A 13,565-nucleotide genomic window follows, 5' to 3' on the forward strand; every position below is an offset into this window, starting at 1 on the left:
GTGATGGGAACCAGCCTTTTCGTGGATACCAAAATGAGGTGTGTCACATCAATGTTGAGAGACAGTTGACTGATAATGGTGATATACCAATTGAAACTTCTGTGGAAAGCCTTTCTCTTGAAGATTACCGTGAGGCTGTAAAGGAGGAAGCCCTTCTTTTTATTACTAAACTGTATAGTCAATGTAACTTAACCAGAACTCATATACAAAACCTTTGCGACTGGGTACACGGGTTTATGGGCGGTAGTGTGATGCAACTGCTAAGAGAGAAAATTTTACAAACGCTTCGAGGAAATCATGTGATGATAATATAGTAACTGAAGTAATGAACATGTTTAGTATAATGTCCAGTCCATTTTATAGCTTGGAAACCGAATATAGGCGATTTGGCATGTTAGAGACAATGGGCAGTTTGATAAAACCAATTGATTATGTTATTGGACAGAAATTATCTTCAAAGAGAAAGAAAGGCGAGGTTTCGGTGGAAACATTACAAGTGCTTGGAAAGTTTGTGCCTATGCGAAAAATGCTTAAACGATTTTTGGAGTTACCGAATGTTCTGTCAACGTTACTCCACTTCAAGAACAGTGCAGAACAAGAGACTGAAGTACTTTTCAGTAGTGTGCAAGGACTGCATTGCAGAAACGAGGTAACGGTTTCTGATGATCGTTTGATATTACCTTTATTTCTTTACTTTGACGATTATGAAATTAACAATTCTTTAAGTGGGCATGCTGGTACAAAAAAGATAGGGGTAGTTTATTATACAATTGCATGTATTCCACCGGAGTTTTTCGCGAAACTAGAGAACATATTTCTCGCCTTACTCTTTCATTCAAATGATAGAAAAACTTTCGGTAATAAAGCAACCTTTTCAATTCTTATTGAAGAGTTGCGTTTCCTAGAATGTGAAGGTATATGTGTAATGTATAATGGTTTAGAAGTACAGATTTATTTTAAGTTGTGTGTTATTACAGGTGACAATCTTGGATTGAATTCCGTTCTTGGCTTTACAGAGTCATTTTCTGCTAAGTACCCTTGCAGGTTTTGCCTTACATCAAAAACAGATTTACAGGCGCAGTCAAGAGAAAACGTCCGGAATTTGCGGGACGTTGAGAATTATGAACTACATGTAATTCTCGGAGATGCTTCACAGACAGGAGTAAAAGAGAATAGCACTTGGAACATGTTGCCGAGTTTTCATGTTACCAAAAATTACAGTGTGGACGTGATGCATGATCTTTTGGAAGGGGTGGGGAACTATGATATGATGCATATTTTGAAGTACTACATCAACGAAACACGTCTTTTCACAATGGATATTTTAAACAGTAGGATTTCGGCCTTTGCAAGCATGTCAGATGACGTAAATAAGCCGGCACCTTTATCTTCTGAAAATCTTGAAAAGAATAAATTAAACTTGTCTGCTGCTGAAATGTTATTTCTCATAAGGTACTTTGGTTTGATAATGGGTGACTTAATCCCCGAGGAAAATATCGTTTGGAAATTTTATACTCTGCTAAGAGAAATAACAGTCATATTAACATCAAAAGTTATTCACGTAAACACTTCTGAATTACTTTGTACATTAATTGAAGAACATCATGAGATATACAAATCTTTTTTTCAGGATACATTAAAACCTAAGCATCATCATATGGTTCACTATCCACGTTTAATGCGACATATAGGACCACTTGTTTTCACATGGTGTATGAGGTATGAATCCAAACACCAACCGTCCAAGATTGCTGCCCGTATTGCTTATTGTCGAAAGAATGTTCTAGAAACTATAGGTTTGAAACACCAATTGCAGATATGTTATAAGTTCTTTCAGAAAAACGGTTTTCATATTCAACAAGAAATTGGACCTGGAGCAAAGATATACCTTTCACAAGATCAGAATTTTCCATTGTTTTCAATGTGTTTACCTCCTTCGTTGTTGAAACTTTGTCGGTCAGTAGCTTGGTGCATATACAACGGATTTGTGTTCAAGTGTTGCATGGTAGCGTTCGAAATTCATGAAGATGGTTTAAACTTTTATAATATAAAAAAAATTTTGTTAGACGAAGAGTCGCACATTTTCCTTCTATGTAAGAAAATGAAAACAGTTGGCTATGACAGTCACTACTGTGCATATCATTTGTCTTTCACGCAAGAGTGGATCTGCATACCAGTAAATTTGAATTTTGCAGGGCCTCCTACGTATTATAAGATAATCGATAATAACAACATATATGTTTCTGTTTCGGTATGATTTTGTGTTGCATGTGGGGCAGTGTTTTCTAACATAATCGTAATAGGGCTCGAGCATAAGAAAATGTTTCTTAATCCATGTGATTTTCAGTCAAACAATATTATATCCACTAGCAAAGCATTTGCAATGAAGCATACATTCCTGTACTACTAGATGTTTTGCCTGCATGGTCCTATGGCCACCGAAGTAGGAACTAAACTTTTAAAAAACATGGTTGGTTCTATGTGAATTTTATACAGATTTTTTGTTCGGAATAGAAAAAGGTTACATATCGAGTGTAAGGAAAAGATCGCACAGCTTGGACAGAATCTGACTCTACAGCTGAAATGAAACGAAAATATCTTACGATATTTTGTCCTCCGAGGTTCCCTTTTGAAGTGACAGACGGGTAAAATTTGGACTATGAGGTAACACCTTGCGGTACTCTGTAGAAACACGTGATATCGGCTTTGGAGTTTAGTTTAAACTTCTTCGTTATCTAAGGTTTTTTAAATCAGTTTTTTTTTATTTTAACAACAAAATGGCTAGATTTGAAACGGCATGTTTTGTCATGATCTGGGCACAGAAAGCTTCTTTTTGTACGACATTTATTCAATTTGACATTTTAAATGTACGTTTTCATCTCTCCACATTTTCCCGCCACATTTCAGACCTTTTGCTGCATCCCATATTCCATACTTTTATTTTAAAAAAAGAAGAAGAAAAAGAAAAATGACAAAGAGCTTTGAAGTTAGGTACCTTCGTTTGAAGTACGGCACTTTCCTCTACTCCACGATAAACACCATTCCAAAGTCGCTGCTATCAAGTGTTGTTACGGACAACCCGTGCGATATTGCCATATCGACCAAAGTTTACCGGTCTCTCCCTTCCAAAAGGGGGCCTTAAAGGACAACTTTATAAAGACATTTTCGTATCGTTTTAGCTGTAGAATCAAGTCTGTCTGCCTGTACTACCTTTTCCTTACACCCGATATATATAAAACCGCTTTGGAAAAGGAATCTGTGTACCCAGTCACAAAAGTTTGTATGGGTTCGGGTTCCTTTATAAGAATGTAACTTGGATTTGCTAATGAAAAGGTTTAGTGTTACCGAAATGGGTTTAAAACAAAAGTTAAACAATATTGCGTGAAAGGAAGGTAAATCGTTGTCTGCCATTTTTAATTCTAAGTATTTTTTTTAATTGGGAAGGATGTCATGTGACACTAAGTTTAAACTACTAAAAATATATTTATGAAAGCAGTTTTTAATGGGTTTCTGCAATTCTAATATAAATGTGTCAAAGTCAAGAACCGTATCTTGGGAAGGTGTCCGTCTTAAGAAAAAACATATGATGCCATTAAATTCCGATTAATATTATATGGTAGTATGATGTGTCGTACGTCGAAAAGAATAGCTTTTATTGATTGCAAATACATTGCTAGTGGTCATAATATTTCTTCATTCAAAATCTCACTGAATTACATAAACCATTTACTATAACCTTTACTGAGTTCAAACTATACTTTGTTCTAATTTTAGAGTTGAAAATATGCTATTGGACGTAAGATTGAATCTAGGACGTCAGCCTGACGATTCCTGTTCTGATCCTTGGTGCACTAACAAAATTTTTACTCCTTAAAATGTAGATACTTGCAGGAGCTGCCCCAATTTCTTTGTTATACATTTTGTCTCCTCATTTTATTTTAAACTTATAAAAATAAGGAAAGTTTCTAGGAGAAATCGAATACTATTAAGGAATAAAAACCACAGGCGTGACGTCGCGAAAATCAAATGCCATTAACTCTTAAAAAGAGATAGGTACGGAAACATGTAGCGAACCTATGATAGAACATGAATCAGTAGATATTCTTTCGTATTGTAACGTTTATATTATGTGTTACGAAACGTTACGCTAACGATGGTTCTAATTATTGTCCCTTGTATTTAAGTATTTTATTTGTCCTTGTGCCTTTTCTTACAAGTCTTATTACTGCTTAGCAAATACTTTCGTATTATTGTTAGATGCAAATAATGCATATTGTACCAAGAAAATAATTTCAGAAAATGTAAAATAATAATAATTACTTCTAACGAAAATATTCGTCGTGAAATTGTGTCGTTTGTAATCCAGTCTGTGTGGGCATTTAATGTAAATTTTTGTTTGCGTTTATCATGTTAAATAATGTCATGTGTATGATGGGGTACTCAGTTTCCGCAGTGTCTGTACAGTAAAATTCCGGCAGATGGCTCCTCGTGCATCACTTGGTGGTCAATGCTTAAGCGACTTTGTGCTAGAAGATCACGTTTAATTTTTGCATATATTTCCACTCGTGTGTTTCGTGATGGCAGTTTCGCTTGAGTGTTGTATACTGTTAAATCCTCGGCCCTTGAAGTTGATTTCCATTCTGAAGAAGAAGAAAATGTTACACGGTGCAGAGTTGGGTAAATCCGATGGAAAGTTAGTAGTATAATTTTTTTCACAGTCTTTACAGCAAGTCTCTACACAGCCTTTACAGTAATCCTCCCATGTTCTCTTCGTGGTACAAAATCCTATGCCGATTGACGGGTATCCTGAACGGACATTATTTTCAACCGATGTTCTGTCACTTTTAACATGCTCTTACGTTTGACCATGGCCTAAAGCATCTTTTCCAAATGTTGACTTCAACATTTCATGTGTTTCTGAAGCAGATTTTCTAGCTTTACCTAGTTTCATAAATTTCGTCACCTTCAATTTCGCTGTTACTCAGCGCATAACTGGGGGAAGATACGCTTAAAAACTAAATGCGACTTCCTAGGACAAAGCCGCTTAGGACACTGACTCACAAAGGATGTACGAGGAATTGCTTGGTGGTGTTTAATCATTCTAGCTTAAACTTCACGAGCTGCAAAACTATTCTGAAAACTTTTCAGTACTCCGTTATATACGGTACACTTTAGAAAGAAAGAAAAAAAAAATGAGAGATTAAATGACATTAGAAATACGCACTACCAACTCCAAAAAGCTTTTTGAAAAATAAGTAATAATAAAATGATAAGGAAAATTCAGTTAATATAGCGAAACACTAATTCAGTTCAATCTTTAAGCTTTATTTTATGCATGTTTCCGTATTATTTATCAAACGTAGGAAGAAACACATTTATTATGATGTAGGTATTGACACTAAAGAACTACATGGTAGTTACAAAATTTTCCATTTAAAAAAAGCAGTCTTGTAACATGTTTTGTATTTTTTTCATATTATTTACATTTTTAATGCAAACGGTTACCAAGTTTCAAAAGAATTGTGTATATTTGTTAAGTTGTACTCATTTTTTTTTCTTCTTGGTTTTCTGTCTAAGATAAAACTTAGCAGTTTTGGTTGAAAAATGATTTATTGTATCAGTATTAGGAATGTGGAAAATAAATTAAAAATAAGTGCAATATGATCTTACAACAATAAAGTATTAGTGTTAAATTCATTAATAATAAAACGAATCAGCCATAAATCGTAATATAATATATTCATTATCAGTAAAACAGTAAGTCTGCGTCTAATGGAATAATACATATATATATTTGTTTTCTTCTGATTCCTGTTCTGTGTGAATCAGTTTAAGCACAAATACTTGCCACTAAATTTTCAAGTTTGAATTTAGAATGTGAAATGAATCAGCATTTAATTTCATTTGATATTCATTTACATGCTCCTTACTAGAATCAATATATTGACAACCTAGCCACTCAGTGCCTAATTGGGGATGCAAATTGAGTGCTACTAGGCGCCTACCACTCACCATCTAAAATGAGTGGGACAAACTATGAAATTAACTTGCGAGAGGTTTTCATTTGGGGATTAGACAAATAAAGATACGTCCACTTCATTTAAAATAAAACACTGTATTACGATAATTTTATGGATGAATTATAAGATCTATGAATGTTAGCTATAACGGATATTCGGATTCATTTGCCAGACAGGTACAGAACGATCAAGTATTGAGCTTTGAATTCTGACTCGGTGCCACACATACCTGGATTAAACTGGTGTATTCCCTCGTCGTTCTGGTGTTGAACTCTGCTCCTTAAGTTGACACTCCTTGTTGGTGGATGACGAAATTGGGCATTGAGGAATGGCTCCTCTCAATGCAAATCTCTGCCTAAGTTCTGCGTCGTTAGACTCTGTTGAAGTACAACGTACTGTCTTCTCCCCTCATCTGGCTGATTTTCAAATGAAACTCGATTCTCCAAAATCGAACCCAAGAATGATCACGGTAAATTGATCATGGACTTCTAAGAATTATTCGCTGTCGTAACTCTGCCAACTCTCCAAGGACTCATCCAAGAACTGTTCGTGAACTGTCAAGAACTGATTCCAAGAACTCCTCAGAACTCCACCCAAAACCTTCTCGTCCTCCGGTTTTGTTTGGCGGGGTCCAACTCCCATCGTCTGCTTTTTCGTCTGCTGCGGCACGTGTAACACCGTTTTCACATGGAGAGACAAATTCCTTCCATGTGTCAAAACTCAAAATTGCAATCCTCGACACGCTCTGATTTCCCGGTTCTAAGCAATTCTCCGTACATCCGTAATCTCATGAAATTCATAAAATCCTACAGATTCAGTTTATACAATTTCTAGAATCTGGCTAATGTGAGGAAAGACACATTGTCAACATTTCCTTCCTACATTGCCAGACTCATAACGATGACATTCTTATACACAAGTGTTTACAATAAATTGCTGACACAAACGTTAACCAGACTGTGCAGCTTGCATTTACTTCACATTTACAACATTAAATTCCCATAACCTTATTAACAATTCCGCGACATAAACATAAAAATAAAATCAAAATATACAACTTATTATCCTCGAAAATCGAGTACTTCCACAATATTTCTTGCTTGTATGCATACCGAAGTCGTAAGGAAATGAACTTTAGAACACTAACTCCTCTACTATGATTGACAGAGTTGATGTACCATATTCCGCTCAAGGGAGTAAAACTTTCAAATTTGAATATTTCATAGTTTTGTGTTGAAACGTAACGGATATGGTGGAGGCGGATTGTCCTGCGAAAAACGTTTTTCTTTGTAGTTTTAAGGACTTTACGAGGACCAGGTATTCAAAGTTCATTTTCCTGCGAATTCGAGTTCTGAATCACCGTGTATATATGTGTATTGTATTAAGTGAATCTTGATTCTTCAAAACTTCTAGTTTATGTAATTGGGGCAATTCTTAGTATCCAAATTAGAATTATATCTTGTCTAACACTCTGGTTGTACACCTGACAGCATCTTCAGATAGAGAAAAATAGGATGGGAAAAGAATGGATTACAAAATTGAATACTTCGAGTTCTTCTCAATTTCCTTACCCATTATTTTCCATCTTATTTCCTCTCTCTGAAGATGGTGTCAGATGTACACTGAAACTGTAAGATGAAAAATAATTCTAATTTGGACACATCATCAATATGTGTCTTTCGTGTTCAGTTACTTGGAATAACTGTTATTTAGTAACATCCACATTTTATAAAATACGTGTAAAAATATTAAGAAAGAAATGTAAATCAAAAGTATGTGGTATATTTTCATTGCATTGATTAAAAGATTTATATACTTTCATAACTGCATTATTGTAAAGTTCCTTTTTTGGTATTGCTGTGCTGCATTTCTAATTTTTCTGTAATGTATACTTGATTAAAGGAAAATAAAAGTAGTTGTTATAAATGCTGTGTAATTTCTGATCTACATTGCATACCACCTCAGTTCCATTGTTATAGAAACAACACTGCATGGTTACGATAGCTATAAACACATCACCTTGATTCTGCTTCATATCAAACTTCACAGAAGATAAGACAAAAGTATTATTAGAAACATTTCCATTATCCATTTAAAGAAGTATTGAAATGGTTACTGGAACTGTTTCTAATAATACCTTTGTCTTATCTTCTGTGAAGTTTAATATGAAGCAGAATCAAGGTGGTGTGTTTATGCGTGTTGTTTCTATAACAATTCCGAAATTGTTCCACACACTATGCTAGATTGTTCTGTCAACAATCTAGCATGGTAACAGCAAACATACTTTATCTTCAATATTACAATACGGCATGGCTACCATAGCAATATAATATGGTTATAGTACCTATGCAGGTTGTTCCATCTACCATCTTACATGGCTGCTTCAACAAGACGTTCTTGTTCACATAGCCATACCGTATTGTAGATATAGTCATATAATATTGCAACTACAGCAATATAGTATGGTTACATCAAGTATAAAATTTGGTGCACCTACCCTGCTATATGGTTGTCTCAATAAGACAGTATTGTTAAAATAGCCATACGGTATTGTAGGTACTGTAATTTAGTCTTGCAAATACAACAATATATAATGGTTACAATGACTATACGGTATGGTTGTCCACCTGTTGTCCAACCATCTAGTATCTTTGCAATACCTATACGGTATAGTATTCGAACGAATATGGTATTGTAGGCAGAGCTATAAAGGTATAGTTGGGATGTAGCTGTATTGTAATCTGCATGGTAATATTGACTATTAACTCCGATTATAGTTAAATTTACAATACAGAAATATGGTACTATTGCACATATGTATGGTAACAATAACCCGGATTTAATAGCCATACCTGTATGCTATTACTGGCCATAAGCATAGCTGTCCCTATATAAGCAATACTATTCTGGTATTATTAACCATTTAATGGTTATGCCAACTATACCATTTTTTAGGGTGTACTACGGAATCATAAGTTTATACACAAAAAATTGCAAACCTGTAGCTCAGCGTTTCCCAACCTTTTTCAACTTGCGGCACACTACAGGTGTAACTTGAATTCTTGCGGCACACTCATATGGATATTATTATGATTATTATTATTATTATTATTATTATTATTATTATTATTATTATTATTATTATTATTATTATTATTATTATTATTATTATTATTATTATTATTTGTAAATATAAAATACAGTGGTATTTTTTCTCTGTGATTACTAGCCTAATCTCCTCACAGAGAAGAAAGCTCGATCACTGGTTTTCCCCCGTGATAAATCATTATACATATCTTCCATTCTAATTTAAAACTAGACAACAATTGCAATGAAATATAGGACTCAGGATTCTAAAAATACAATTCTGTTTTCGAAAACTGTATCCAACCTTTCACAAAGAAGGAAAATCAGTAAATAACAAACGAACAAATAAATCTCTTTTACTTTTAAAACACAAATGTAGATAATTTGTATGCACTTTCTTTTGTCAAAAGGATTGAATGATATTTTAAAATTTCAAGTTACGAAATTGACTGCAACAATAAAGAAGCAATAATGGTCATAACAATGATAACAAATACTTTTTTCAATATTACAAATGTACAGAAAAGTAAGTCAGTATGAAACTTAAAATTGTAGATTCATAGTAGAGGTTCATAGTAATGTGAAATACAAACTTACATTTTTAACTATGTCTTGCAATTTGATTGCTATAGAATTAATAATTTTGTTTTAATTCCCTCGCGGCACACCAGCGACCCACTCGCGGCACACCGGTTGGGAAACGCTGCTGTAGCTGATCCTAAAGCTCTAAATAAAAACAATCGTAAAGTTGGGGAATTATTCCAATTCGGCGTATTTCACTGTCCAATATCTCTAATGGACCTGGATTTAAAAAAAAAACTGAAACTTTGGGTCAGTGTTTACAGGAAGTGAGCGTTCACATACTAGGGAATACAGATCTAACGAAAGGACAACAGTATCCTGTATGAGTTGACAGTTAAAACAAGAATAATCATGATTGAATATCATTGATATAGCAAGCAGTAAGAGAAATGAGTGCTTACGGACTTTTTACCAAGTGTGCATTTTGACTTTTTTTGTCCGTCATCCCAGTTAAAGGGTTGTGCCCTTTCTTCGGGTAAGTGCATTAATTTGACTGATTGAATTGAAGGAAATGTAGGTGGTCTAAGAGGTTTCTTATTTATCATATATTTATTCATCATATTAATATTAATCATAGACACACATACATACAAAAAGAAACACATACATGAACGATAATATTTTAGGTGCTATAAGTGAATATGTTAACATTGCCAGGTATTACATGAACACTAATTATGGAGGGTTTGTGAACTCAAAAAATAAAGAAGCAAATATAATTAATGGAATGGATGAAATTAAGTGCTCTGGACGTCACATCACTAGGTTATGTTAGTTTAGACGAATGAAGTTATCTTCTGTTCCTGGGGCGATTCAGGAACTGATAAAGAAAGAGGAGGCCCTTGTTAATAGGTATTTACGGTGCGTATGATGGATAGATATGAGATGAAAGTTCATGCGGGCGATACACTGCAAAGATTTCGGGGTCCAGCATATCGTTATCTAATTGTAAATGATATAGTGTCATGAAGTGCTGAAGGGGAGTATCAACGTAATGAGGCGGTGCGTCGTTATCACGGTCGTAGCGGAGAATTTCAAGCATCAGGGGATAGTGCTGAGCAATTCGTTTGCAGATATAACAGATATAACGTATACGAAGTTGTTCAAGATGATTTAGTAATGGCGGAAAGTCGATCATCTCATAAAGTAATCTCGATGGATGCGGCAGACTTATATGATATGCTAGGCATATAGTATGGCTCTCGAGGATAGCAAGTTTTGGGTAGAATTTTAACGGTGCAGTTATCCAAGCTGTATGTCCGTATGTTAACGTACTCCGCATGAATGTTTTATATGTATTGATCACAGTACGTGCTCGTAGTCCCCAAGTTGTGCCAAATAGCCGTTTCAGAAGATTAAGTCGGTTTTGTGCTTGGCCTATGAGTTTAGTAAGATGTGAAGTCCAGGTAAGATGAGTATCAAAAATGACACCGAGATACGTAATAGTAGATGACACGGGAACAGGCGTAAGATCAACCTGAAGGCGAAGTAGATTCGGATTTCGAGGACTCGAGAGCGGCGTCTGCGTAGCAAGAAAACTATGGCTTGTGTTTTGGAAGAGTTAATGTTCAACCTCCATATATGACACCAACGCACGAATGCATCAATAGCTGCTTGCATGGTTTTATTAAGAGATCGTACTGTGCGCGCAGTTGTGAAAAATGCAGTGTCATCCGCAAACTGGAATATTGTGGTGGTATTACGAACGACTTGATCGGCGACGTACAATAAGTATAATAAAGGAGACAGAGATGAGCCTTGCGGTACTCCAGAGTGTAAGAAGATTGGATGAGATAACGTTCCATTGATCGAGATATAAGCTAGTCGCCCTATTAAGAAGGAGTGTATGAATCGGATGTACGAGGTTGGTAGAAGGTAATTACGAAGTTTGTATAGTAAACCAGGGTGCCAAACCTTCAAAAGCTTTTTCTAGATCAAACGTTACAGGGCAAGAAGGAAAGCCTGTATTAAACTGATTATAAATGGCTGTGGTGAGATGGAATAATTGATCTAGAGTGCTAAAATGTGGTCTAAATCCAGCTTGGTGAATTGGAAGAAGGTTATGTGAGTTGAGATGGTCATGCATGCAACGTACAAGGATTCGTTCCAAGATTTTGCAGAGACAATTTGTGAGATGAATAGGACGGTACGATGTGATTTCTGATGGAGGTTTCTTTGGTTTAGGGAAAAGAAGAACTTTGGAGTACTTCCAGTCGAGCGGAAAAAATCCAGTTCGTAGAATAAAGTTATAGATGCTGCTAAGAAAAAGGAGAAAAGAATGAGACGCCTGTCTGACGAGAACATATGTACAGCGTCAAAGCCTGGTGCTGTATTCCGTTTGCCTATAAGTGCATTACTGATAGTTTCGGGGTGAATTGCCATGGATAGAGGATAATTTGGATCTAAAGTATGATCAGCACATGGTCGAAAGGAAGTAGAAGCTGCATCGGTATGTCGGTTGATAGCTAATTGTAAGCGGTCTGGTGTATACCAACCGGGTAGTGGGGTAAAGATGCTTTGAAAATAAGAAGCAAATATATTGGCCTTGTCTGTATCCGTAAGGACTGCTTGATGGTTATGAACGATGGAGTATGGCGTATGAGAAACTCTACCAGTTAGCTGATGAAATTTGCGCCAATATTTTGTAGGATGTGCTTCATTAGCAAGTGTGTTGCAAATTTCGATCCAGTGACGTTTCTTAAACGCAACGATATAGTTATGAGTTATCCTTAAGTATTGGCGATGAAGACGAAGCACTTCAAGGTTGCCCGTAGTTAGATATTCACGGAAAGCTCTCCATGAGGCTGTAATAAATGGTAAGTATTTCGGAGGTAGCTTAGGTTTATGTAACTGAACTTCAATTGTTGGAATTGAACTTGTGCCTGAAGGGCTGTAGTTGGATCAGTTATTGTCCTATCGAGTTCGTATTGTGTGCTAGGCATAGTGAATGAAGTTACTGCAGCGTCTAAGTCGGAACGATATTGCTCCCAATTTGCCCTTTGGTAGCAATAGACCTTCTGAGGAGAGGGCTTAGGCTGAGTGCTAGGAGAACAGTGAAGTTCGACATTGATGGGAACATGGTGGCTACCTATGCAGTCTAGCACAGATATATGGATGGACTGAGAGAGAGAAGATGAGGCTATGACTACATCAGAATTAGTGCTACTGATAGGACGTGTAGGTTTCGGTAAATTATGGAATTCAGCTCCTGTTTCATTCCGAACAAAATCTAAAAAGTTGTCCTTGTCACGTTGTGAGCGACTATGAAAATTTTGGTCGGCCATGATAATGTAATGCCGGAAATTGTAATCAATGTGGCGGAAGAAATCATAATTGTGCTATGCTCACAAGTACGTATGCTATACTTGGTCCTCGCTGGCCCAGTAACTGACACAAGAGAGGTTAGGTTTGTTGGTAAGGTATGTGTTTTGACTTTTCTCGCATTCTGTTTATAGCGGCATCCTTAACCAGATCTACTGTGGGTGTGATAAGGCAATGAGTCACAACTAGAGGGAAGAAACTAGCTTGAGAGCCTTAACTGGACTAACCATTCATCCTACTTTATTTTACTTTACAACAACGAGTTTCCAGTTGAATTTGTGAGCAAAACACCTCGTAGAGTATGACGTCATTCCCTAATACTTTGATCCCCTTCTCCTCAAAATCACAAAACGCGCTGTTGTGTGTGTTATGGCACACTAAAGGAGTAACTATTCCCAAAGTTTCAGATTTTTTTTTTTTTTATCCAGGCCCATTGGAAATATTGGACAGTGAAATATGCCGAATTGGAATAATTCCCCAATTTTACGATTGTTTTTCAGGCGTTTGGGATCAGCTACAAGTTTGCAAATTTTTGTGTATAAACTTATGTCCCCG

The 13,565-nt window shown here is 35.9% G+C and overlaps 2 protein-coding genes across 2 annotated transcripts in view; both read left to right on the forward strand.

Annotated features, from left to right (window-relative positions):
• The window catches only part of LOC145694746 (uncharacterized), a 432,718-nt gene that overhangs the window by 212,872 nt on the left and 206,281 nt on the right, over positions 1-13,565 (forward strand). The gene's annotated exons all lie outside the window — the stretch shown is intronic.
• On the forward strand, positions 344-2,257 carry LOC145660873 (uncharacterized). The gene has a single exon (XM_081726303.1). The coding sequence runs from the start codon at positions 344-346 to the stop codon at positions 2,255-2,257; it is 1,914 nt and encodes a 637-aa protein (XP_081582429.1).

This window comes from Thermobia domestica, chromosome 9, assembly GCF_964235325.1.
Source record: "Thermobia domestica chromosome 9, izTheDome1.hap1.1, whole genome shotgun sequence".
NCBI classification, from domain to species: Eukaryota; Metazoa; Arthropoda; class Insecta; order Zygentoma; family Lepismatidae; genus Thermobia; species Thermobia domestica.

Bases quoted from the DNA above. Each gene is read 5' to 3' on its own strand.
- LOC145660873 (XM_081726303.1), top strand. From the start codon at position 344: ATGTCCAGTCCATTTTATAGCTTGGAAACCGAATATAGGCGATTTGGC.